This window comes from Calonectris borealis, chromosome 29 (genome assembly GCF_964195595.1).
Source record: "Calonectris borealis chromosome 29, bCalBor7.hap1.2, whole genome shotgun sequence".
Classification (NCBI taxonomy): domain Eukaryota; kingdom Metazoa; phylum Chordata; class Aves; order Procellariiformes; family Procellariidae; genus Calonectris; species Calonectris borealis.
The window spans coordinates 2,110,038-2,134,645 of NC_134340.1; the positions used below are offsets into that span (position 1 = coordinate 2,110,038).

The 24,608-nt window shown below is 69.3% G+C and overlaps 3 protein-coding genes across 5 annotated transcripts; 2 read left to right on the forward strand and 1 right to left on the reverse strand.

Moving 5' to 3' along the window:
• Window positions 1–288: 288 nt before the first annotated feature.
• ATP8B2 (ATPase phospholipid transporting 8B2) lies at window positions 289–11,577 on the forward strand. 2 transcript variants are annotated; one of them, XM_075133418.1, is made up of 27 exons: window positions 289–380; window positions 2,333–2,391; window positions 3,137–3,250; window positions 3,426–3,524; window positions 3,718–3,779; window positions 3,933–4,005; window positions 4,377–4,447; window positions 4,617–4,696; window positions 4,902–5,060; window positions 5,135–5,223; window positions 5,298–5,494; window positions 6,226–6,434; window positions 6,747–6,790; window positions 6,866–7,031; window positions 7,111–7,299; window positions 7,509–7,624; window positions 7,756–7,920; window positions 8,003–8,114; window positions 8,256–8,361; window positions 8,494–8,638; window positions 8,726–8,909; window positions 9,100–9,323; window positions 9,666–9,749; window positions 9,966–10,211; window positions 10,342–10,480; window positions 10,573–10,703; window positions 10,797–11,577. In XM_075133418.1, exons 1-27 carry the CDS (start codon window positions 350–352, stop codon window positions 11,082–11,084), a joined length of 3,582 nt encoding a protein of 1,193 aa, XP_074989519.1. In that variant the 5' UTR covers window positions 289–349; the 3' UTR covers window positions 11,085–11,577. The 2 variants fall into 2 exon arrangements, with proteins under 2 accessions (XP_074989519.1, XP_074989517.1); XM_075133416.1 differs by lacking the exon at window positions 289–380 and adding an exon at window positions 537–608.
• A 932-nt stretch (window positions 11,578–12,509) lies between these two features.
• On the forward strand, window positions 12,510–16,011 carry IL6R (interleukin 6 receptor). Of its 2 annotated transcripts, XM_075133462.1 has the most exons (10): window positions 12,510–12,609; window positions 13,440–13,691; window positions 13,777–13,900; window positions 14,052–14,236; window positions 14,321–14,481; window positions 14,565–14,709; window positions 14,790–14,833; window positions 14,967–15,045; window positions 15,136–15,244; window positions 15,320–16,011. In XM_075133462.1, the coding sequence occupies exons 1-10, from the start codon at window positions 12,519–12,521 to the stop codon at window positions 15,507–15,509; spliced, it is 1,380 nt and encodes a 459-aa protein (XP_074989563.1). In that variant the 5' UTR covers window positions 12,510–12,518; the 3' UTR covers window positions 15,510–16,011. The 2 variants fall into 2 exon arrangements, with proteins under 2 accessions (XP_074989563.1, XP_074989564.1); XM_075133463.1 differs by lacking the exon at window positions 13,440–13,691.
• Window positions 16,012–17,249: 1,238 nt separating this feature from the next.
• Window positions 17,250–21,659, reverse strand: SHE (Src homology 2 domain containing E). Its single transcript, XM_075175899.1, has 6 exons — window positions 20,651–21,659; window positions 19,879–20,005; window positions 18,735–19,043; window positions 18,400–18,550; window positions 18,170–18,289; window positions 17,250–17,761 (listed from the first exon to the last, which is right to left on the reverse strand). The coding sequence occupies exons 1-6, from the start codon at window positions 21,044–21,046 to the stop codon at window positions 17,575–17,577; spliced, it is 1,290 nt and encodes a 429-aa protein (XP_075032000.1). The 5' UTR covers window positions 21,047–21,659; the 3' UTR covers window positions 17,250–17,574.
• Between the last annotated feature and the right edge of the window lie 2,949 nt (window positions 21,660–24,608).

Here is a 24,608-nt window from a genome sequence, read left to right on the forward strand (position 1 = left end):
GGGACCCCCTGGGGCTGCCCCACTGCCCAGGACCCCCGGGGTTGTACTCTGGGACCCCCCGGGGTTGCACCCCCTCGCTCCCCGGGAACCCCCGAGGCCGTCCCGCCCCGGGCCGCCCCGTCCCCCCGGGGCCCCGTTCCGTCGCTCCCCGCCGCCGCCCGCCCCCCCCCATCACTTCCGCCGCCGACCGGCGCCGCCGCGGCCATGGGGCGCTGAGGAGGCGGCAGCGGCGCGGCAACGGGAGCGGGGCCGCAGCGGCCCCGGCACCGGCCCCCGGCCCCCGGCCCCGGCCCCGGCCCCGGCCCCGGCCCCGGCCGCCCGCTCCCCATGGGCTGCGGGGCCGCGGGCCATGGAGCGGTGCGCGGCCCGCCGGGCCCCAGGTGAGCGGGGCGGGGCGGGGGGCCGGCAGGCCCCGGTAGGCCCCGGTGGGCCCCGGTGCGGCCGTTGCCCCGGCAACGCGGCGGGGCGGGGCGGGAGGGCCCGGGCCGGGGCACCGGCAGCGGCCGCGCGGGATGGCGCCGCCGGGGCGCGCCGCGGCCCCGCAGCCATGACGGTGCCCCGGGAGATGCCCGAGAAGTGGCCGCGGGTCCGCGCCCCCGGCGGGGCGGGTGGGTGCGGGGCGGGCGGGCCTGCGGCGGGGCCGGGCCGGGGGTGCCGGGCTGGAGGGGTCTGGGGGTGCAGATATCCAGGGGTGGGGGTCTGGGGGTGCAGGGCTGGAGAGGTCTGGGGATGCAGATATCCAGGGGTGGGGGTCTGGGGGTGCAGGGCTGGGGGTCTGGGGGTGCAGATATCCAGGACTGGGGGTCTGGGGGTGCCGGGCTGGAGGGGTCTGGGGATGCAGATATCCAGGGGTGGGGGCCTGGGGGTGCAGGGCTGGAGAGGTCTGGGGGTGCAGATATCCAGGGCTGGGGGTCTGGGGGTGCAGGGCTGGAGAGGTCTGGGGGTGCAGATATCCAGGGCTGGGGGTCTGGGGGTGCAGGGCTGGAGAGGTCTGGGGGTGCAGATATCCAGGGGTGGGGGTCTGGGGGTGCAGGGCTGGAGAGGTCTGGGGGTGCAGATATCCAGGGGTGGGGGTCTGGGGGTGCAGGGCTGGAGGGGTCTGGGGGTGCAGATATCCAGGGCTGGGGGGCTGGAGGTGCAGGGCTGGGGCTCTGGGAGTGCAGAGAAGCAAGGCTGAGGGTCTGGGGGTGCAGAGAAGAAGAGCTGGGGGTCTGGGGGTGCAGGGCTGGAGAGGTCTGGGGGTCCTGGGGGTGCAGGGCTGGGGGCCTGGGGGTCTAAGGGTGCAACTAAGCAGAGCTGGGAAACTGGGGGTACAGATAAGCAAGACTGGGGGTTCTGGGCTAGGGGTCTAGGGGTGCAGGGCTGGAGGGGTCTGGGGGTGCAGATATCCAGGGCTGGGGGTCTGGGGGTGCAGGGCTGGAGGGGGCTGGGGGTGCAGATATCCAGGGCTGGGGGCTGGAGGTGCAGGGCTGGGGCTCTGGGGGTGCAGAGAAGGAGGGCTGGGGGTCTGGGGGTGCAGGGCTGGAGAGGTCTGGGGGTGCAGATATCCAGGGCTGGGGGGCTGGAGGTGCAGGGCTGGGGCTCTGGGGGTGCAGAGAAGGAGGGCTGGGGGTCTGGGGGTGCAGAGAAGCAGGGCTGGGGGTCTGGGGGTGCAGGGCTGGAGAGGTCTGGGGGTGCAGATAAGAAGAGCTGGGGGATTGGGGGTGCAGGGCTGGAAAGGTCTGGGGGCCTGGGGGTGCAGGGCTGGAAGGGTCTGGGGGCCTGGGGGTGCAGGACTGGGGGCCTGGGGGTCTAGGGGTGCAGCTAAGCAGGGCTGGGGGACTGGGGGTACAGATAAGCAAGACTGGGGGGCTGGAGGTACAGGGCTGGAGGGGTCTGGGGGTGCAGAGAAACAGGTCTGGGGGTGCAGTTCTGGGGGTGCAGATAAGCAGTGCTGGAGGGTGTGTGGGTGCAGAAGAGGGCTGGGGGTCTGGGGTGCAGGGCTGGGGCTCTGGGGGTGCAGATAAGCAGGGTTGAGGGTCTAGGAATGCAGAGCTGGGGGGTCTGGGGGTGCACGACTGGGGGTCTGGGGCTGCAGGGCTGGGGGTACAGATAAGCGGGGCTGGTGGTCTGGGGTGCAGAAGAGGGCTGGGGGTGCAGGTCCTGGCATGGGGGGAGCACAGGGCCACACAACATGGCTGGGGGGCTTCCCTGTTCCCCTGGGGGTCTGGGGCTCCTGGGCCTGCCTGGGGGGCTTTCAGGGTGCAGGGGAGCAGGGCTGGCCAGCTGCGGGGTGCAGAGGGGAGGTCTGGGGGGCAGGGGCGCGAGGCTGACGGGGCGCGTTGTGTTGCAGAGGAGGAGAGGCGGGTGCGAGCCAACGCGCGGGAGTACAACGAGAAGTTCCAGTACGCGGTGAGTGGGGCGGCCGAGCCCCGTCCCTCATCCCGCGGCTAGGGCAGGTTTGGGGGGCTGGGGCCTGCGTCACCCTCCGGGTCAGCTGAGGGGGGGTTACGGCTAAAAATAGATGTTTGTCCCTGAGAAAATTGTGCTGACGAGACGTTAACGCCAACGGAGCTCTGGGGCCGGGGTGGCCGGGCTGCAGGGGGGCACAGCACGCTCCCGTGATGGGGGATGCAGCCCCCCATCCTCTGCCAGGGGCCTGAAACCCCCCAGCTCTGCCTGCAACCCCTGCCTAGTCCCCCGATGCGGTTCTGCGGCTAATTAACGAGCTTCCGGAGCCGCTGGGGGAGGGGCACCGCTCACCTTGGCCTCCCCCTCCATGCTGGAGGTTATTTCTGGCTGCTCCAGACCAGGCTCTGCCTCGGCCTTGCTGTGGGGGTGGGGAGCAGGGCGTCTGCGTTGGGGTGACCCTTGCGGGGGGTGGGGGGCCGGGTGCTGCCGCCCGGATGCTCCGGATGCTGCTGCCAGAGGAGGCTGGTCCCTGGGTACCGGCTGGCGACCGAGGCGGAGGAATCGGCTTCTCCAGGAAGCTGCCATGGAGTTAGAGCAAGGGCAGGAGCCGGGGGTCGAGGCTGCTTGTCCAGAGCTCCCAAATTAGGGGCACGGTGAGCTGCAGCCCTGCCCCCCAGAGTGATGCTGGGGGGATCACGGGGCCTCAGCAACTCGTGAACCCCCTTTTCACCCCATCCGTCCCCAGAGCAACTGCATCAAGACCTCCAAGTACAACATCGTCACCTTCCTGCCTGTCAACCTCTTCGAGCAGTTCCAGGAAGTGGCCAACACCTATTTCCTCTTCCTCCTCATCCTGCAGGTGAGTGCTGGGGGGCCCGGGGAGGCAGACGGGGCCCCCCCACGCTGTCCTTCCCTGGCTGGGCAACCAGGGCATGTCCTGTCCTTGGGAAGGGGCAGGTTTGGCACCCTCGAGCAGGGGTAGCGTGGGCCTGGGGCTGGCCTGGTCCCCTGTAACTCCCGCTCCCTGTCCCCAGCTGATCCCACAGATCTCTTCGCTCTCCTGGTTCACCACCATCGTGCCTTTGGTTCTTGTCTTAACCATCACAGCTGTCAAAGATGCCACCGACGACTATGTGAGTGGTCCCCCCACGCGCCCCTCTACCCGGGCTGGCTGCCGGGTGGGCAGGGGGACTTGGGGCTGGGCAGGGGGCTGTGACCCTGCTGCGGGTGTGCGGTGCCCGGGGGCTATGGCGTTTGCAGGGGGAGGGACGCAGGACCCCGTCCCCAGAGGGGCTGACGCTGCTGTCTCTTCCCCTCCGCACCCAGTTCCGCCATAAAAGCGACAACCAGGTGAACAACCGGCAGTCTCAGGTGCTGATCAGCGGAGTGTGAGTGTCGCGGGGACGGGGCAGCCGGGGAGGGGGCACGGGGCCCTGCGGGGACGCGGCGCGGGGCTGCAGGCAGGGGCAGAGCGGCAGTGGGGCAGGGGAGAATCAATGCTGCCAGCTCCCGCCTAACTCTGCTCCGCTGTCCCTCTGCAGCCTCCGGCAGGAACAGTGGATGAACGTCCGTGTCGGAGACATCATCAAGTTGGAGAACAACCAGTTTGTGGCGGTGAGTGTGGCCCCGAGACGAGCACGGTCCCGCCCGGGCAGCGCACAGGGACAGCAGCACGGCGTGGTGCTGCGGCCGCTCTGCTTTTGTGCTCCTCCATCACCTCCTGGGGTGGAGACACGGGGGGGCTTTCTAGCCTGGAAGTTGCATTTAGGTTCTAGCGTTTGAGCCGCGTTTGAGCTCTGGGGATTTGGCTGATGTGGGTGCTTCAGGCGATGGTGTCCAGGCCAGGGTGCCGGCAGCACCCTGCTAAGGACACGCCGCTCCGGAGACCCCGCTGGCCCCTGGCGTCCGAGGGCCAGGAGCTTCCCTGGGGAAGGCGTAGGGGAGCCCCAGTGTCAGCACAACCCTTCACGTCTCTCTCCCGGCAGGCTGACCTCCTCCTCCTCTCCAGCAGCGAACCCCATGGGTTGTGCTACATAGAGACCGCGGAGCTGGACGGGTAGGTAACCCCTAAACACCTCGGGTGGCGGGGGAAGGCGAGAGGTAGGGGTGAGAACGGGCCGCGGGCAGCGCAGGAGCTGCCGGGGACCTGAAACCGGGGAGCATCTGCGAAGCCCCTCCGTGCCAGGCTGTCGCTGCCCCCGCGCATGGTGCCTTCTTGCCCGCAGAGAGACCAACATGAAGGTGCGGCAGGCCATCCCCGTCACCTCGGAGCTGGGTGACACCAACAAGCTGGCTCGGTTTGACGGTGAGTGCCTGCGACCAGTCCTCTGCGATGGGGCAGCCCCTGCGTTTCCTCCTCCTGCCGTGGGTCCACCCTGGAGAGACCATGGTGTTGTGGTCCTGTGGCTTGAAGCGGATCTCTGGGGAGCTGGGGACGGTGCTGGGAGCACTGGGATGGAACTGGCCGCGTGGAGAAGGCACGTTACAGCCGAGCCATCCCCTGCGCCCAGGCGAGGTGATCTGTGAACCCCCCAACAACAAGCTGGACAAGTTTGGCGGGACGCTGTACTGGAAGGAGAACAAGTATCCCCTGAACAACCAGAACATGCTGCTGCGGGGCTGCGTCCTGCGCAACACCGAGTGGTGCTTCGGCCTCGTCATCTTCGCAGGTGGGCTGGGACAGCTGCCGCCGCTGCACTGCGCGGAAGGGAGAGACCCCGCTGACGCCATTCCCTCTCCCCAGGGCCGGACACAAAACTGATGCAGAACAGCGGCCGGACCAAGTTCAAGCGGACGAGCATCGATCGGCTGATGAACACGCTGGTGCTCTGGGTATGCGGAAGGCAGATCCCAGGGAACCCCGGCTCTGATCCGGTTGGGGCTCTGATGTCCCATCCTGTCCTCAGATTTTCGGGTTCCTGGTGTGCATGGGGGTGATCCTGGCCATCGGCAACGCCATCTGGGAGCATGAGGTGGGCGTCTGCTTCCAGATCTACCTGCCCTGGGACGAGGGGGTGCACAGTGCCTTCTTCTCCGGCTTCCTCTCCTTCTGGTCCTACATCATCATCCTCAACACTGTGGTGCCCATCTCGCTCTACGTGAGGTAGGGCAGGGGCTGCGGGGCTGGGCTGGGGGTGTGTGAGGGGCAGGCACCAGGAATTAGGGGTGCCCTCTGGGGAGGGGAGACGGGGATGGAGACCCACGGGCAGAGCTGTGTGCGTGGGGTGGGCGCGGGCTGCTCTCCTGGTGACGGGCCACGTCTGCCCTCGGGGTTACCCCAAGACCTGAGACCCCACAGGTCCCTCGGGGCCCCCCACCCCGGCTGTGTCTGTCTGGCTGCTCGTCTCTCCCTGCCCTGGCTGCATGCTGGTTATTTTGCTCTGCCCTCCTGCAGCTCCCAGGCTCCTGCGCTGTCCCCTTCTCTCTCTCTTTTAATTTCTCTCTCTTTTCGTTCCCCAGCATGGGTTCTGTCACCCTTAGCCCCGAGGTAAGAACGTGTCGCCCCCACCCCTCCCACTAGCTCATTGCTGTCTGCCCTGGGGGCTGGGGAGGGGGTTCGGGGCGTGTAGGTGTGCGAGATGCCCGGGGAGCCCCGCGGGCTGCCCCCTCGGTGCCAGACCCCGCGTCCCCAGCCCTGGCTTGGCGGTGGCTGTCGGTAAGAGCGGGTGCACGCCAGCCCCGGGGAAGGGGAGCCAGCAAGCAGCGTGGGGGACCCTGGGTGCCGGGGTGCCCCAGGCGCTTGGGGGTCTGGGGTGGGCGTGTGTGTGCGCCTGTCGCTGGCTCAGCAGAACGTGCTGCCCTGCCCCGGTGACACCCGGCTGTCCCCCCCTGCAGCGTGGAGGTGATCCGTCTCGGGCACAGCTACTTCATCAACTGGGACAAGAAGATGTACTGTGCCAAGCGCCGGACGCCAGCCGAGGCCCGGACCACCACCCTCAATGAGGAGCTGGGGCAAGTGGAGTACATCTTCTCCGACAAGACCGGCACCCTCACCCAGAACATCATGGTCTTCAGCAAGTGCTCCGTGAACGGGCACAGCTACGGTGAGCGCAGGGCACCGGCGCCGGGCTGGGTCTGCCCGCAGGGTGTGGGTGCACCGGCTCCCCTCCTGCAGATCCTTTGGGACGCTCGGGGCAGCCGGGGGATGAGGGGGGGGCAGCCGGGGGATGAGGGGGGGCAGCTGGGGGATGAGGGGGGGGCAGCCGGGGGATGAGGGGGGGGCAGCCGGGGGATGAGGGGGCTCAGCCGTAGCGTTGTGGGGCTGCCGCTGCCCTGTGGCTGGCCCTGGGCGTGGGTGCCGGTGGGGCAGCAGCGTTGGGTCCCTGTCCTGGTTAACTCTGTGCCCGGGTTCACAGGTGACCTGCAGGATGTGCTGGGTCACAAGGCGGAGCTGGGAGAGGTAAGGGTGCCGCAGCGCCGGTGCCTGGCTGTGCCACGTGCCGCAGGGGGGTAACCCCACCTCTGCCCCTGCCAGAGGCCAGAGCCAGTCGACTTCTCCTTCAACCCGCTGGCGGACCCACGATTCCAGTTCTGGGACCCCAGCCTGCTGGAAGCTGTCAAGCTGGGAGACCCTCACGTGCACGAGTTCTTCCGCCTGCTCTCGCTCTGCCACACCGTCATGTCCGAGGAGAAGAGCGAAGGTGGGCGCGGAGGGCAGGACCTGTCCCTGCGCAGCTCAGGGTGCGGCGCTGGCTCTGACCCCCCCCGTGCTGTCCCCAGGGGAGCTGTATTACAAGGCTCAGTCCCCGGACGAGGGAGCGCTGGTCACGGCTGCCAGAAACTTCGGTTTCGTGTTCCGGTCCCGCACGCCCAAGACCATCACAGTGCATGAGCTGGGTCGAGCCATCACCTACGAGCTGCTGGCCATCCTGGACTTCAATAACATCCGCAAACGCATGTCCGTCATCGGTGGGTCCAGGGGCCGTGGGGCTGGGAGGGCCGCGGTGGGGCTGGGAGGGCCGCGGTGGGGCTGGGGCACGGGGGCTCGGTGCGGCGTGCTGGGGACCAGCCCCGTGCAGATGGTGACTGCGGAGGCATCGTGGGGTCATGGCTGGGGGTTGGAGCGGGATCTGCTCCTGCACCCTTGAGCCCGGCAGCTTGTCCCCTGCTCCCCGCAGTCCGCAGCCCCGAGGGCAAAATCCGGCTGTACTGCAAAGGTGCTGACACCATCCTGCTGGAGCGCCTGCACCCCATCAACCAGGACCTGACCAACGTCACCACCGACCACCTCAATGTGAGTGGGGCAGGGCTGGGAAGGGGCTGCCCAGGAGCACAGAGCCTGGCTTGTGCCCTGTCCTGGGGGGTCATCAGGGTCTGGGGACGCCGGCGGGGTCTGCCTGTGCGCCCAGCTCCGGCCGCTTGCAGGAATATGCTGGCGAGGGGCTGCGGACGCTGGTGCTGGCTTACAAAGACCTGGAGGAGAGCTACTATGAGGACTGGTCCGAGCGGCTGCACCGAGCCGGCGGTGCCCCTGAGGCCCGTGAGGATCGCCTGGCTCGGCTCTACGACGAGGTGGAGCACGATATGATGGTACGTGGACTGGGAGCACTGGGGGGCGGGAGGCGGCTGGGGGGCAGCCCCTGCTGACCTCCTGCCTGTTTGGGTCCCCCAGCTGCTCGGAGCCACGGCCATTGAGGACAAACTGCAGCAAGGGGTCCCCGAAACCATCGCCATCCTGACGCTGGCCAACATCAAGATCTGGGTGCTGACGGGGGACAAACAGGGTGAGGCATTGCTGGGGTGGGGGTCTGGGCTGGCTGGAGATGAGGACGTTCATGGGCTGGATCCCACCTGCCTGGGGGGCGGTGGGACAGAAGCTCCCCCCTGAGCTGACCCGGACTCAGCCCCTGGTTTCCCGTCCCCAGAAACGGCTGTGAACATCGGCTACTCCTGCAAGATGCTGACGGACGACATGACGGAGGTGTTTGTGGTCACGGGCCACACTGTGCTGGAGGTGCGAGAGGAGCTCAGGTGAGGGTCGGGGGGCAAGGCTGGGCAGAGGACGTGCGCGGGGCCAGCGTGGGGCATGGCTGCGCTGGGGGGAGCTGGAGGACACGGAATTGCCCTGAATTGGGACCCCCTGACCCCTCTGTTTCTCCTCAGGAAAGCCCGGGAGAAGATGATGGACGCGTCACGCTCCATGGGCAACGGCTTCTCCTACCAGGAGAAACTCTCCTCCTCCAAGCTCACCTCCGTGCTGGAAGCCATCGCGGGCGAATATGCCCTGGTCATCAACGGGCACAGCCTGGTAGGGACCTGGGGGCGCCGGGCTGGCCGGGGCACCGTGCCCGGCTGTGGGCCGTGCCCCCCACTGTCCCCCCCACTCTTCTCACAGGCCCACGCGCTGGAGGCTGACATGGAGGTGGAATTCCTGGAGACGGCATGTGCCTGCAAGGCCGTCATCTGCTGCCGCGTCACGCCCTTGCAGAAAGCCCAGGTGGTGGAGCTGGTGAAGAAGTACAAGAAAGCCGTGACCCTGGCCATCGGGGACGGGGCCAACGATGTCAGCATGATCAAGAGTAAGTCCTGGGGTCTGGGGAGCCACAGGAGGGACAGGTCCCCCTTTGCACCGTCCTGGGGCCCGTGGCAGCCTCTGTCCTCGCCCCTCTGTGCCCCGCAGGAGCACAGTCCCACTGGGGGGGTGCCACCCCCGGTCCCCTGTGCTCCTGGCAGAGCCCTCCTCACTCCACGTGTCTCTTCCCTCCGCAGCCGCCCACATCGGGGTGGGCATCAGCGGGCAGGAGGGCATCCAGGCGGTGCTGGCTTCCGACTACTCCTTCTCACAGTTCAAGTTCCTGCAGCGCCTGCTCCTGGTGCACGGGCGCTGGTCCTACCTACGCATGTGCAAGTTCCTCTGCTACTTCTTCTACAAGAACTTCGCCTTCACCATGGTCCACTTCTGGTTTGGCTTCTTCTGCGGCTTCTCGGCGCAGGTGAGTTGCTGGCTCCTCGCGCTCGGCGTTGGGGAGGGTTTGCCTGCGGGACCCCTCTGCTCAGAAGCATGTCCTGCTCCCTGGGGGGCCTCATCCTGCACCAGCAGGCACAGCCTGGGATCCCTCCGGAGCGCGGCCGCGTGTCGTGGGTGCGAGGAGCCTGTGTGGCCGGGGCTGCCACGTGGTGGCAGCAGCACCCCGTGTCACTCGGGGTGGGCACCCACGGGGGGGGGCTGACGGCGGCTCTCCTGTCCCTGCAGCTGTGGGCGCGGGGACGTGGGGGCCGGCTGGGGCACGGGGCGGGCAGGTCTCGCGTCCCCCTGAGCACTCCATTCCACGCAGACTGTGTACGACCAGTACTTCATCACGCTCTACAACATCGTCTACACCTCGCTGCCCGTGCTCGCCATGGGCGTCTTCGACCAGGTATGGCGGGGGGCGGTGAGGGGGGTCCCTGGATGCGGGAGGAGCTGGCCCAGCTCCCCTGCGTTGCCCACCCTGCAGGAGGAAGGGCTGCCCGGGTGCCTGGGCTGGGCTGTCCTTGTCCCCCCGTGGGCGGTGGTGGGGGCTGGCTCGCCCCAGCAAACAGGCTGTGCCTGCCCGGGGCTGGAGGGAGGTGCCCAGAGTGCCCCGTGCCCCCAGGACGTGCCGGAGCAGCGGAGCATGGAGTACCCCAAGCTCTATGAGCCCGGGCAGCTGAACCTGCTCTTCAACAAGCGGGAGTTCTTCATCTGCATCGCCCAGGGCATCTACACCTCCGTCCTCATGTTCTTCATCCCCTACGGCGTCTTTGCTGACGCCACCCGCGACGATGGTGCCCAGCTGGCCGACTACCAGTCCTTTGCCGTCACCGTCGCCACCTCCCTCGTGATTGTCGTCAGCGTGCAGGTAGGGATGCGGCTGCCCCGGCCCCTCGCCTGTCGCGGGTGAAGTTTTGGGTGCCGTCCTGCCCTGCGGCCGTGCTCGGAGCACCGCGGCCGTCCCCTGAGCCCTGCCTCCTCCTTCCCCTCTCCACCAGATCGGGCTGGACACGGGCTTCTGGACGGCCATCAACCACTTCTTCATCTGGGGCAGCCTGGCCGCCTACTTCGCCATCCTCTTCGCCATGCACAGCGACGGCCTCTTCCAGATGTTCCCCAACCAGTTCCGCTTTGTGGGTGAGTCCCAGGGGGGCTGAGCGATGCCCCCCCACCCCAGCAGGGCGCTGCCCCGGCCGAGCCCTGGCTGGACTCGCGCTTTGCCCCCCCAGGTAACGCACAAAACACGCTGGCCCAGCCCACGGTCTGGCTGACCATCGCCCTCACCACCGTGGTCTGCATCATGCCCGTCGTGGCCTTTCGCTTCCTCAAGCTGGATCTGAAACCCGAACTCTCGGACACGGTGAGAGCGCGTGGCCGTGGGGGGGGTGGACACGGGGTCCTGTGGTTCTGCGGGTCCCTGACCCTGTCCCCTGTCCTCCGGCGCTGTCCCCAGGTGCGCTACACTCAGCTGGTACGGAAGAAGCAGAAGACCCAGCACCGGTGTATGCGGCGCGTGGGGCGCGTGGGCTCGCGCCGCTCCGGTTACGCCTTCTCCCACCAGGAGGGTTTCGGGGAGCTCATCATGTCGGGCAAGAACATGCGGCTCAGCTCCCTGGCGCTCTCCAGCTTCGCCGCCCGCCCCAGCGCCGGCTGGATCGAGACGCTGCGCAAGAAGAAGGGCAGCGACGGCAGCACCGCCGGCAGCCCCAGCGGCGCCGCCGACAAGACGCTCAAGGTGTGAGGCTGGGGGGGGTCGCGTCCCCTCCCGTGAAGCCTGGGGCCCCCCTCACCCCCTTTTCTTGCCGGTGGGCCGGGGGGGCGGGGCTAAGCCCCTCCTGGGGGGGGGTCCCGTGGGGGGAGCAGAGGCCGTGTGGGCCCAGGTGCTGAGGTTTGGAGGAGTCTGGACTGTCGCAGTGTAACCAAAAAAAAATACCCTTCCCCGTCCCGGGACGGACGGACGGACGGACGCTGTCCCCAGCAGCCCCCCGGGCCGCTCCTGTGTCAGTATTCACCTCCACGGAGTGCAAATACCCCATCACACGCGAATGTATCATGCCAGAGCCACCGCCGCGGGCAGGCGCGGGGGTCCGGGGGGGGGGGCTGGGACAGCGCCCTGCCCCCTCCCCCGCCCCTCACCCACGTGTCTTCTTTTTATATAAAAAAGGAAAAAAAAAAACCACAAACAAAAAAAAAAAACCACAACAAAAAAAAAAAAAAAAAGGAAGGAAAAACTCTCCAAGTTTACAGAGCGACTTGTTTCTCTCAGCGTTGGCACGGCTGGGTACGGAGAGAGCGCGGGGGGCCGGGCGCTGGTGTCGGGGGGGTCAGGGATGTCACCGTCCTCTGGTCCCCCGCCTTGGGGTGCGCCGGGACGGGGTGCCGGGTGGGAAAGGGGAAGCGTTCCCCGGCTCCTTCCTGCTTTCTGCGGGAAGCAGGGGTGTTTGCAGGCCGCCGTGATTCACTCCCACGCCGGGGTCTTGCACAACCCTCGGCCTCCGCTTCCTCCATCCTCCTCCTCCTCCTCCTCGCCAGCTCCCGGGGGACCAGACCCTCTCCCGGGGGGGGGGTGGGTGGGCATCGTCCCCTCCCCACCAGAGGGTCTCTCCGGGGGGTGTCGGGGTCCCGGGGCCGCTCTCTCCTTGATACCAAAGAGGAAACCGTTCAGGACGGGCTCTGGCGTGGGCCGGAGTCTATTTTTGGGGGTGTTTGGGGGTTATTTTGTGTTGGGGGAGGGGCGGGGGCGAAGATCAGGGCCTCTAATTTATTACACGTTTCTATATTGCGGAATTGTATCATTTTATGGGTCCACAGAGAAAAAAAGAACCAACAACCAGCTGCTTTTTTTTTTTTTTTTTTTTTTTTTTTATAAAAAACCCACAATGTTCTGAGCAGCTTCTGCCGTGTCCTGTGTCCTGCGGGGGGGCGGGCGGCGGCCGCAGGTGCAGGGCACCGGGAGCACCGGGGGGGGGGCCGGGGGGCACCGGGAGTCGGAGGGGGCGGTGGCGGCTCGGCCCCCTCCCCGCCCCGTCCCGGTGCCGGCTGGCCCCGCCCCGCCCGGGCGCACGTGCTGCCACCGCGGAACCGCCCCCCGCCCCCCCGCCCCGGTTTCACAACCGCGGGCACCGGCCGCGCCGCGGGTGGCTCCGCCGATGTTTTCCTGCCCGGGGCCGGGCGCATGGCGCGGCCGCCGGGGCCGCTGCTCCCCGCCGCGCTGCTCCTCCTCGCCGCCGCCGCCGCCGCTCCCGGGCGGCCCTGCGGCCCCGCGGGTGAGTGCGACCGGTACCGGGGGGGTTGGAGCGGCGGGACCCCACCGGCAGAGCCCCCCCCCGCCTTCCCACGGCGGGGCTGCCCCGGCTCCGGGGCGGGGGGGCATCTCTGCCGGTATCGGGACCCCGCGGGTCCGGGCCACGGGGAGCGGGGGGGGGGGGGGACGGTTCCCTGCCCGCCCCGGCGCAGCTCAGCCCCGGGGAGACGGGCAGGGTGCGGGTACGGGGCACCCCGGGTGGGTGCTGGGTGGGTGCTGGGGTTGGTTGGGTGCTGCGTAGTGGGTGCTGGGTGCTGGGTGCGTTCCCGGCAGCAGGAGCCGACGGGAACCGGCAGGTCCGCGCTGGCTGTTGACCTTTGCAGCGAGAGCCGGGAGAGCTGCCCCGGGCGGCCTCCCTGGCCCCGGCCCAGCCCTGGCCCGGTGCCGCCGGCCAGCCCGGCCGCTTAACCCCTCCAGCGCCGGACCCCCAGGACCCCCGGGGTCCCCCAGCCCGCGGCTCTCCCGCAGCCCCGCTCCCAGCTCGCTGCTCCCCACTCTGCCCGGCCAGGTCCCACCGCCGGACCCCCGACTCGCACCCTGGCCGGGTGCTGCGGTGGCCGTCCCCGTGGCGGTGCCAGGGGTCCGCGTGCCGGGGGGCCGGTGGCCGGCTCGGTGGGGAATCGCTGGCTCAGCAGGAGCTGCCGCTCGCTCTGGCTTGGTGCCTCCTGCAAATATTGACACTGAGCAGCCACTGGGCGTGGGGAGCAGAGTGTGGGGTGCCCCCCTCCTCTGGGGGCACCTGCGGGGCCTGGGGTCTCGTCTCCATTGCCTGACCCCCTCTTGTCCCCCCAGTGCTCTCGCGGGACACGGTGCTGGGACACCCAGGAGCGAACGTCACGTTGACCTGCCGGGACGAGGGGCCGGTGAACGTCACCGTGTCCTGGCAGGTGGAGGAACGGGGGGCGGCGGCGGTGGGGGGCCGCAGCCGACGGCTGGCGGAGGGCAACACGCTGCTCCTGCGGCGGCTGCGCTACGAGGACTCGGGGCGCTACAGCTGCTACGTGGGGGGCCGCCCGCTGCGCTCCCTGCGGCTGCTGGTGGAAGGTGGGTCCGCGTTGGGGCAGGGTCTTCCCTCGCAGCATCGCCCGGTCTGGTGTCCCCCGTCCCCCAGCGCCTCCCTGCCTTGCAGAGCCCCCCGAAACTCCCCGGGTCTCCTGCTACCGGCGGAGCCACGACAAAGATGTCCTGTGCGAGTGGCCGCTGCAGGCGAAGCCGTCCCCGGGGACACGGGCGATGCTCTGGGTGAAGCGGAGGTGAGCACCGTCCTGGCACCCACCTGGGACTGGGACCCGGTGGCAGGGGACGCAGGGGACTTTACTGTCCCTCCCCACGGACCCTTTCCCCACGTCAGCCAGGGGTGCCCCATGCCTGGCGTGTGCCACAGCCCCAGCCGTGTCCCCACAGGTTCGTGGCTGAAAATGCCACGGAGCAGCGGTGCCGCTACTTCTCCAAGGCACGGAAATTTGTTTGCCGGGTGAAGGTGCCACCCGGCGCCGACGACACCAAACCCCTCGTGGTGTCCACGTGCGTCAACAACGGCGCCGGCGGCTCGGCCGGCGAGGACAGGATCATCACCCTCAGCAGCGTCCGTGAGTGCCGTTCCCCTCTTGCCCGGGGGCCAGGGCAGGTCGAGCGGCACGGTGCCGGGCCCTGAGCCCCCCCTTCCCTGGCAGTGAAGCCCGACCCCCCCCTCAACGTGACGGTGGAGGCACTGGAGAAGTCACCGCAGCGGCTGCGGGTCAACTGGTCCTACCCCTCGTCCTGGGACCCCCGCTTCTACTGGCTCCACTTCCAGGTCCGCTACCGCCCCGAGCCCGCCCAGACCTTCACGGAGGTGAGACCCCCTCCCTGGCGTGGGGCTGTCCCCGGGCCCCGGCGAGGCTGTCCCCAACCCCATGCTGCCCGTGTCCCCTCCAGGTGGACCAGGTGACGACGACGTGGCTGGACATCCGTGACGCCTGGCGGGGGACACGGCACGTGGTGCAGGTGCGGGCGCAGGAGGAGTTCGGCCACGGTGCGTGGAGCGAGTGGAGCCGGGAGGCGGTGGGCACGCCCTGGACAGGTAGGAGGGGGACATGCGGCCCCGAGGCCGAGGGCTCAGCCCAGGGTCCCCCAGCCTGACGCTCCCCCCTCACCTTGCAGACCCCAGGGACCTCACCTCTGAAATGGGACCCTTCAGCTCGCAGGTAGGGCATGGCCTCAGCCCTGGGGGGACACGACATGCTCGCGGATGGGTCTCCTGTCCCCGTGTGGGACAAGGGGACCCCAGGGTGGGGGGGCTGCCCCGTCCCATCGCACCCCCCCTGCCTTCTCTTGCAGTTCCCCATGGAGGATGGCACCTACGGGGTCACGCTGCCCCCCGAGCTCTTCGGGGAAGATGCTGCTGATGGCGCTGGTGGTGAGGAGGGGTCCCTGGGTTGGCTGCGGGGGGCCGGGACCCCTAGGTCCCTCATCCCCACAACGAACCCATCCCCCCTTTCTGCCGCAGGGGCCATCGTGGAAGCCAGCGCCCACTCCGTGGCATCCCCCTACGCCTTCCTGCTGGCGGGGGGAAGCCTGCTCCTGGGCATCGCCCTCTTCGTTGGCATCGTGGTGAGGTGAGTGCCCGGGGTGGGGACCGGGGGGGGCTTCGCCTGCCCCCCCTGACCTGGGACCGCTCTCCCCTCCTGCAGGTACAGGCAGACGTGGCGGACGGGCGGGCGGCGGGGGGCCAAGGCGGAGGGCGAGGGGCAGCACGTGCTGGTGCCCCTGGGCCCCCCCAGCCCCCCGCTCAGTGAGACCCCCCTGCTCTCACCCCCTGGCCCCCCAGTCCCCGGGGCTCTCCACGTCACCAACTTGGACTATTTCTTCTCAGGGCAGTAGCCAGGGGCTGGATGCGTTGGCAGGCGCCTGTGGGTCAGGTGGGGGGGTCCCTGGCCCTGGGGGGTCCTGGGGCTGGGATGTGGCCCCGGGAGCAGCCCCCCATCCCCTTATCCGGGGGGGTGTCAAAAGCTGCCCCCAGACCCCGAGCAGCCTCTGAGGAGGGGGATCAGCGCTGCCCCCATGGAGAACCAGCCGGCGGGGCCCCCAGGATGGGTCCCGGGGGGGCAGCTCCGGGGCCGTGGCCAAGCTGGGGTGGCCGGGGGTGAAGGCACTGGAAACACGGCCGTGCCGGAGCGTGGGAGCGGGGCCGGGCTCTGCCCGCGGGGCCGGGTGTGAGGGTCCCGCGGGGAAGGGCCTAGCCCCACCGTCGGGGTGGGGGGGGCCTGGCTGGATCAGGCCCATCCCTCTGCCCCAGCCCCCCCCCCCGGGGGCTTATTTTTAAAGTACATGTTGGGGAAATGTGGCAAAACGTGTCTCTTAAATAAATGCCTTGGATTTGTAATGGAGTGGGTGCTGCGGGGGGGGGAGTAATGGAGGGGTTGCTGCCCCCTCCCTCGCCTGGGAGTGACTCCAGGGGGTGGTGGGGTGAGGCTGGGCTGTGCACCCCCCCAGTCGAGGCCGTGCACCCCCCATCCATGCACCCTATGCCTTGCTGTGCCCCCTAACCACGCCGTGTCCCCCAGGCTGTGCCCCCCACGCCTCCCCCATGCCACATACCCCATGCCATGCACCCCCAGGCTGTGCCCCCCCATGCCATGCACCCCCAGGCTGTGCCCCCCACACCTCCCGCATGCCACATACCCTATGCCATGCACCCCCAGGCTGTGCCCCCTCATGCCATGCACCCCTAGGCTGTGCCCCCCCATGCCATGCACCCCCAGGCTGTGCCCCCCACACCTCCCCCATGCCACATACCCCATGCCATGCACCCCCAGGCTGTGCCCCCCATGCCTCCCCCATGCCACATACCCCATGCCATGCACCCCCAGGCTGTGCCCCCCCATGCCATGCACCCCCAGGCTGTGCCCCCCACACCTCCCCCATGCCACATACCCCATGCCATGCACCCCCAGGCTGTGCCCCCCCCCATGCCATGCACCCCCAGGCTGTGCCCCCCCATGCCATGCAGTGCCCCCGCCAGCAGCCCGCCCCAGGCCGGGTTGTGCAATGCCCCAGGGAGCTGCAGCTGCACCCGGGCAGGAAACCGCAGGGCAAGGGGAGCGGGTGCCCGGGCACCCTGGGGACATCGTGTTCCCCCCTCCCCAGCCGGCCGCACTCTATAAAAAGCACAGCAGGATGCAGATGTGCGGGTGGGGGGAGCCCCGCTACCCCTGCCCCCCGAAACCGGTGTGGCTCCTGCCGGCACGAGTCTGGGGTTGAGTCACCCGCTTCCGCCCTCCCAAGCAGGCAGGTGACCCTGGGAGGGGGGGGGCGAGGCGCCAGATCAGCCCTGATGGCCCCCCCCCCTCCTGGTTTTGGGCAGTGCCCCCGAAACACCTTCCCCGGATAGCGAAGGGGCTGGGTGTCTCGCTGCACCCACCCCGCAGCACCCACACCCTGGGCACCTGCCCGTCCTGGCACCCTCAGGGCCCCCATCCCCATCCCTACCACATCACAGCCCCCAGCCCCATCCCTGCAGCCCCCAGCCCCATCCCTGCAGCCCCCAGCCCTATCCCTGCACCTCTGCAGCCCCCCAGCACCACCCCTTCCCCATTGCAGCCCCCCCCAGGACCACCCGCCTCCTCTCAGCCAACAAGTTTATTTTACTACTTCGTTACACGTCCCAATCTCACTGCGTCCCCCCCACCCCGGCCCTGCAGCGGGTCGGCTCCGGCACAGGGTGGGCAGGATCCGTCCCGGCAAAAGGGCAGCGCAACCCGGCCGGAGTCCAGCGGCCGGCAGCAGCCCCCAGGCAGGAGCCGGGTCCCCGCAGGGTTGGGGGACGCGACCGAGGGCTCCTCTGCCGGACCCTTCCCGCGGCACGCGGCGATCGCCGGGGCCGGACCCTGCCCCACGCCCCGAGTCTGGGGGTCACAGGCCAGTCTGGGGGGGGCATTAGCGGGCGCTAATGCAGCTTGCAGTGGACGGGGTGCAGCAGGGCCATGTGCTCGGCCCCCTTGAAGGGCAGCTTCTCGGTGGAGTAGTAGTGCACGACCTCGGGGACGCTGGCGAAGACGCCGCTGGCCTGGCTGAGCGTGTACTTATTGTCCTTGGTCTGGGCGACGATGATGTGGACGCAGCCCTGGCTGGTCCTGGGCGGCCGGTGGGCGTCAGCGCTGCCGCCAGCCCCCCCCCCGGGCGCCCGCCCGCCCCGCGGCCGCGGCCGCATCCACCCCTGTTTGTTCCCGTCCAGCTCCGATTGTTTCAGCTCCAGGGGCTCCGCTTCCTCAGGAAGGAAACGCCACCGGCGCTCCCGACAATGCGCCGGGGAGGGGGCCGCGCCGCCCCCCCCACCCCCCCCACCCCGCCTCAGCACCGTGCCAGGATGCCCGGGTCCCCCCGCGGGTTGGGAGGGTGCCATCCCCCGGGACCTGGGTGCTCCCACCCCATCAGGGCTCTGGCATGAAGAACTGGGGGGCTCCTGCCGCAGCATCCCTCCAGGGTGGGACCCTCCCCAGGGCCGGGACCCCCCCCCACCCCGCGGCCGCTCGGCCACTCACTTGAGCGCGATGGAGTACTTGCCGCTGCCGGTCTCGCTGGTGCGCACCAGGTAGCCGGCCTCCCGGCACGCCTGCAGCCGGCTCTCCGCCTCGGCCCGTGTGATGGCCCCGTGGTACCAGCTGAGGGGGGGATGCCGGGGGGGGACGCTGAGCCGTGGCAAAGCCCCGGACCCCCCCCCCGCCCCGTTTCCCACCCCGGCTGCCACGCGTGGCTCGGCCTCACGACTCACGGCTGCTTCTCCAGCGCCAGGGCGGGATCCACCCGCTCCCCCTCGCCGTGCTCGGCGCCCGCCGGCTTCAGCATCTTGGGGGTCCAGCTCTTCTGGCGTAGGTGCTGCCGCGGCGCCTCCTCCTTGGGACGCTCCGAGCCCTCGAACTGGACTGGGGGGGGGGGGGGGAGACACGACAAGATGTGAGTCCCCACAGCCCCCTCCATGCCACCTCCATCCCCATCCCTAGCTCTGTCCCCAGCCCCAGCACTGTCCCCATCCTCGTCCCCGGCCCCAGCCCCAGTCCCAATGTCCCTGTCCCCGGCCCCATCCATGTCCCTGTCCCCGGCCCCTACCTGACAGCGCTTTCACGATCTGCTCCTTCTTCCACTCCCAGGGCTGCTCGTACTCGCCCGCCGGGCGCTCGTCGTTCTCGGGCAGGCGCCCGTCCCCGGCCCTCGCCCTGCGCTCCGGGGTCCCCCCAGCCACCCCCTCCCCGGGCTCATAGGGGGTGTCGTAGAGCTGTGGCCCCTTCCCCGTTGCCTCCTTGCCCCCCGGCCGCTTGGCCGGCTCTGGCTTGCCGCCCCCCTCCCCGGGCTCGCCAGGACCGTCCAGCAGCAGGATGGCTTTGACCAGGGGGTCCTTGGAGCCCCGACGGCGGATTTCTGCGAGGAAGAGGGACAGCGGGTCAGGGAGGGACCTGTGTGTCCCCTGAGACACCCCCCCCCAAACGCCTGCCCTTGGGGAGGGATGTGCACCAGGGACCCCATGCCGGGGACACCCCATTGGGAACCAGCTTGGGAGGAGCCGCAGCAGGAAGGGGCCCATCCTCGTGGCGCCTGGCCTGCTGTCGCAGCCCCGAGGCTGCCGGCGCTGCGGGCACGGAAAGACGCCGGTGGGGCCAGCCGGGCTCCGCGGTGGCAGGATGCTACACCCCGCGTTGGAGCTCGGCGCCGCGGGAGGCCACCCCGGGGGGCTCACACCCCCTCCGGCCCCCCGCTTCGCCCCGCGGCGCCGGGCTCCGCCAAACAGCCCGGGCTGCCCCGCACGGAAAAAAACCATCAGCAGCAAATCTTTTATTTCCAGCTTCCGGCCGAGTCAGTTCCTGTTGTTCTGGCCAGCTGGGCGGCCGCCGCGCCGGCCGCGGGGTCACCGGCTAGGGGGCACGGGCGCGGGGGACCCTCAAGGGTGCCGTATCCCCCCCCCCCACCCCGGCCCAGGACAGCTGGGTGGCATTGAGGGCTTTGCACCAGCCCCGTGCACCCGTCGGGTGATGGCGGCGGGTCGTGGCACCGGGCGAGGGGCTGGCGGGCACGGGTCAGCGTCCGGCCTCGCACCCGCTCCTTATCTGGCCCCGCGCAGCCGCAGGAAGCGGCGAGTGGCTTTCCTGTTCCCGGAGCCTCCCGCGCCGGGCGGCTCCGAGGGCGGCCGCGTGCTGCCGGCTGGGGAGCGGTGCCAGCCGCGCTGCTGCGGCACGGCACGGCACGGCACGGCACGTACCTGTGATCATCTGCTGGGCGTCGTAGGGCTCCATGTAGCCGTCGTTCTCCCCCAGGCGCTCGGCCTCCCGCTGTCCCTTGGTGCGCTTGGCGTCGTAGGGGTCGGCGTAGTCCTCCAGGATGATGACCTGGGGAGGGGACGGGCACCACCGGCCTCAGGGTGGTTGCTGGGGGTCCCACTGGGTGTGCTGGTGGTGGTGGTGGTGGAGTGGGTGGCACAGAGCCAGGCAGGGGACAGGGCCACTGGGGCCCCAGGGGAGGATGGCAGCTCATCTGGGGTAGATGGAGCCATGCCACAACCCCACGAGGGTGCACCCGGTGGCACCTTTGGGTGGGAGTAGCGCCCATCCCTATGCACCCCAGCGGTGGGGAGGAGCCTGGGGGGGGGGGGGGTTAGGGGACCATTTTGGGTGACACCACCGCCCCCCAACTGGCTCCCAGCCACCCCAGGGCTGTGTGGGGGTGAAAGTCCGGCTTCTCAGAAAAGCTTTACGTCAGCCTTTGTTTAACCAGCGGCCGAGTGCCGGGGTCAGGGTGGGATGGGACACGGCGGGACGCGGCGAGGGGGCCCGGCGAGTGCCACCCCCCACCCGGCAGCTGAAGGGCGGTCGGGATGAAGGGAGCTTTGAACGGGATTTGAAGGCAGCAGAGCCGGGCGCGATGAAAGGCCGGGGTTAGCCGGGCTAATGAGCCAGAGCCCAAAGCAGTTAAAGCTGCCAGTGCCGCGCGCTCCCCCTCCCCCTCCCAGTCCCCCGCCCTGTCCCCCCCCTTACCGTCTCTGTCTTGGGGGTCTTCCCCTTGTCCTGCTCGGGGGCAGGCAGGCCAGCGGGCGGGGGGCCAGGGTACCCCTTCCCGTTCTTCTCGTGAGCGTCCACCTTGATGAGGCGGTTGATGTAGGTGCCGCAGGTTTTGGGGGGTCCCTCCGGCGTGCCCCCCTCCGCTCGCGAGTTCTTCCGCATCTTCCCAGTGGCGGCCTGGAGCAGACCCTGCAGGTTGTCCCGCGACAGCCGGCCACCCCCTTCCTTGCCACCCCCCGGGCCGGCCCGGCAGCCCCCCAACTCAGCGGCCGAATTCTTGCGGCTCTTGCCCAGGCTACCGCTGCCCGGCCGAGCCCTCTCCGAAACGGTCTTCAGGTTGGAAGGGAACTCCTTGAACCACTTGGCCGCCATGGGGCCGGGGAGGGGCAGGGTGCCGCGGCCCCCCCGGGGCTCCTCGACGCCCCACGGCCGCCCCGCCGGCTCAGGGCCGGCTCAGCCGGGGGGCACGGGGCAACCCGGCTCCCCCCCAGCCCCGGGAGCGGGACCCTCGGCGGCTGGGGGCCAGCCCGGGATGGGGGGGCTGCGGGCAGGGGGTCCGGGGCCTTCGCCCCCTGCGCGGGCGGGGGGCTCCAGGCGTCCTTCGCCCCCGCGGGGACGGCTGGCGGGTCCCCAGGGGTGCCGGCTCCCGTGTCCCGAGGAGGGGACCGAGTCTCCCCGGGGGTCCCTGGCCCCAGGGAAGGGTCCCGGGGGGAGCCGGGGTCTCTGCTCCAGCGATGGGATGAGTCGGGGGGTCTCGCCGGGCGTCCGGGGGGTCCGGCCGGGGCAGCCCCGGGGCGGCTCCGAGGGGGCTCTGCCACCGGGGAAGGGGCCCGGGGGGTCTCTCCGTGCTCCGGGGGGTCCGGCCGGGGTCGGGCAGCCGGGGGGTCCCGTCGCGGCTCCTCGGCGGGGCCCGTCTCCGGGGGCGGCGGGGCTGCAGGGGGGTCAGGCCGGCCCGGGGGGCCCCATGCGGCGGCGGCGGGACGGGACGGGACGGGACGGAGCCGGAGGGGCCGGAGGGGCCGGAGGGGGCGGTGGGGCCGGCGCTCCCCGCCCAGATCCGGAGGGGGCGGCCCCGGGGGACGGCGCGGCACCGGCCGGGCGGGCGGGCACCGGCCCCGACAGCCTCGGGGAGCTCCGGCCCCGTCCTCCCCGGGCCGGGGTCTTCGCCCGGAGGCTGCCGAGGGCTGCGTGGTCCCCGAGAGCGGCGGGGTCCCGTCCCGGTGGGTCTGGGAGACCTCGGGACTTTGCCCGGCTGATGGGACAACGGGGCTTGACCCTGCACATGGACCCACGCATGGAGCCTGTGCGTGTGGACCCCACGCAGAGACCCCACAGACAGCCCCCCCCCTGCACGGACCTCCATGCATGGACCCTTATGCACAGATGCCCTGCACGGACCCCGTGTATGGAACCTGTGCCCAGCCCCATGCACCCCCCCCCCCCCGTGCAAGGACCCCATGTACGGACCCCCCCATGCACAGCCCCCGTGCACGGCCCTCCCGAGGGCACAGCTCCGGTGCACCCCGGCTGTGGTTCACACCACACCAGCGAAGACCTACTTCTGCTGGCTGCACCGAGACCTCGCCGGAAAACCCCGGCCGAGCCCAGCGATTTGGCTTCCTGCCGGGCTGGCAGCTGGGGTGCGGGGTGCCCCTCACCATCCTGTTTGCAACAGCCCACCAGAAAGGGATGGGGACGGGGTATTGCAGATAAAGATGCTCCCCCAGCCCCCAGGACGGGTCTGCCCTGGTTCGGGGCAGGACACCGGCTCCTCCTGTTTGCAGGGGCTGGAGAATGTCCCCAAGGACCGGCCAGCTCCTACCCATGGCGGGGTCCTGCCAGGGGGCACTGGGAGAACAGACCCAGGGATGACTGGTCCCTGTGCAGGGAGGTGCCGGGGCGCTGGGCAGCAGCGGTGCAGGGTCACCGGCAGCGCCGTAGGAAGCGGTGGCAATTTCCTCGCCGGCACTGCTGGGCAGGATGCACCTCGCGGTGGCGAGGCGCCGCTGCTAGGCTGGCGCCCGAACTGGCGGTGGGATCTTGGCCGGCTTCAGCTTCGCCTTCTTGAGGCCAAGGAAAACTCTGTGCCTCCATCGGTAAACTCGGGTGCTAGCTTAACGTGAAAAGCGCTGGTTTGTTTTCTTTCCTTGGCAGATTTAAATCCCCCCCTTATTCTTTTCGGGGGCCTCAACAGCAGGACAGACGCGCAGGCAGCACCGTCTCGGTGGCTTTGTGCCGCGGCGGCGTTCCCCACGACGCGCCATCCACGCGTCTCCTTTGGGAAGTCTCTCCCCGTCTCCGTCCCCTGCCAGCTCCCGCAGGGGAAGGCTGCGGGAGCGTCTCCGGCAGCGGTGACAGATGGCACCGCGCGCCTGCTTCCCCGAGAAGCCAAAACAAGAGCCGAGCCAGCGCGGTGGTGATGAGCGCTGAGCCCGTCTCGGAGCGAGATGGATCCTGACGCTCGGGCGGGTGAGAACAGACGGGACAGGCAGACGCCTGCCAGGCGCCAGCTCGCGCTGCTCCTGCCGCGCTTGCAGCCTCAACGCCCGCCAGGTCAGGATCCGAGCGGCGGAGGGTCCTGCAAGGGCCCTGTTCAACTCTCCCGCTCATCCCAGCCTGGAAAGCCACCAGGATTCGGGAGCGCACGTGCCGCGAGCTCTCCCAGCCAAGTCAAACCCAACCCCATCACTGGGGTCGGCGGGCGCAGCCCCCGCCTCACCAAAGAGCAACACCGCAAGCTTTTTAAACCTTCATTAAAGCAGCTTCACCCCCCTACCCAGCAGGTTCCTTGGTGCTAACTGAGCTGAAGAGGGGAGCGGAGTGCGGCTGCCTCTGTCCCCCCCAGCACCAGGCACCGGGAGTGGGGCTGGGGAGGGCCCAGGACCCCACCGGGTGCTGGTCCGGGGCGGAGGAGCCAAGCACAGGGCAGGGCAGAGCTGCTCAGTGTCGCAAACCCTCCGGTCCTTCAGCAAAGCGCTTAAAAATAGTCCTTGGCAGCGGGCGGAGCCGCTCCTGCGGCAGGCGCGGAGCAGCCATCAGTAATCCCTCTCCTACAGCATCTTTTTATTCCAAGGCTCGGAGCAGGACAAAGCCTGAAGAGGGGAACAGCTGCTGGAGGAGATAATGGACTTCTTCTGAGGCCCTTTGATTTTCTAATAACTTTTATTCAAACACAGTGAATTAATACTGACGGTCAGGCTTTGACACTAACGAGTCAGCTATGCCCTCCAGCCGAGGACACAGCACCAGGAGTTAGAGGAGCTCCCGACACCCAAATCTCCTTCCAGCGGCCTCAGGAGAGAGCAGAGGGGCTTGGAGCAAGGAACAGGGATTGAAGCAACAGGGCACGACTGCAGCAACGCCTTCCACCCAGGGCTGGGGCTCAGCCCTGTAGCGTTGAGCCGAGCAGGAACGATGGCTTGAGGAGGAAAAATAAATTAAAACCCTTCGGAACCCGGCCACTTGCTGCAGGAGCAAGTCCCGGGCAGGGACGAGAGCGGCGATCGCACCCAGCACTGCCCCCACTCCCCTTCCCTCAGCAGCTTTCAGCCGCAGCGCAGCAATTACAGGTCATCCCTTACTGCTTGGCGAGACAGGACACGGAGAAGTTTGGGGCGAGAGCTGGCAGCCCTGCGCCTGCAAACCCCTCATCCACAGGAGGACAGAGGACAGCCTTACAGATCTTCCCCTCTCCACTTCCAGAGGTGCAAGTTCGCAGTTTACACAGAGAAAAGTCTGTTCTTGGTCGAGGGGAGAAGGGGACAGAAGCCCTGCTCCCTTGTTGCCGAAAAAAAAGGGTTTTTTTCTTCCAAGGCGGCTGTTCCAGACCTTCCCGCGTGGCGTGTCCGGGGGCTTCGCAGCCAGCACCAAGAGATCCGGGCCGGTCCTGTGCCCCTCGGCTCCATCCACCGCCCCGCCACAGCACCGGGGCTGA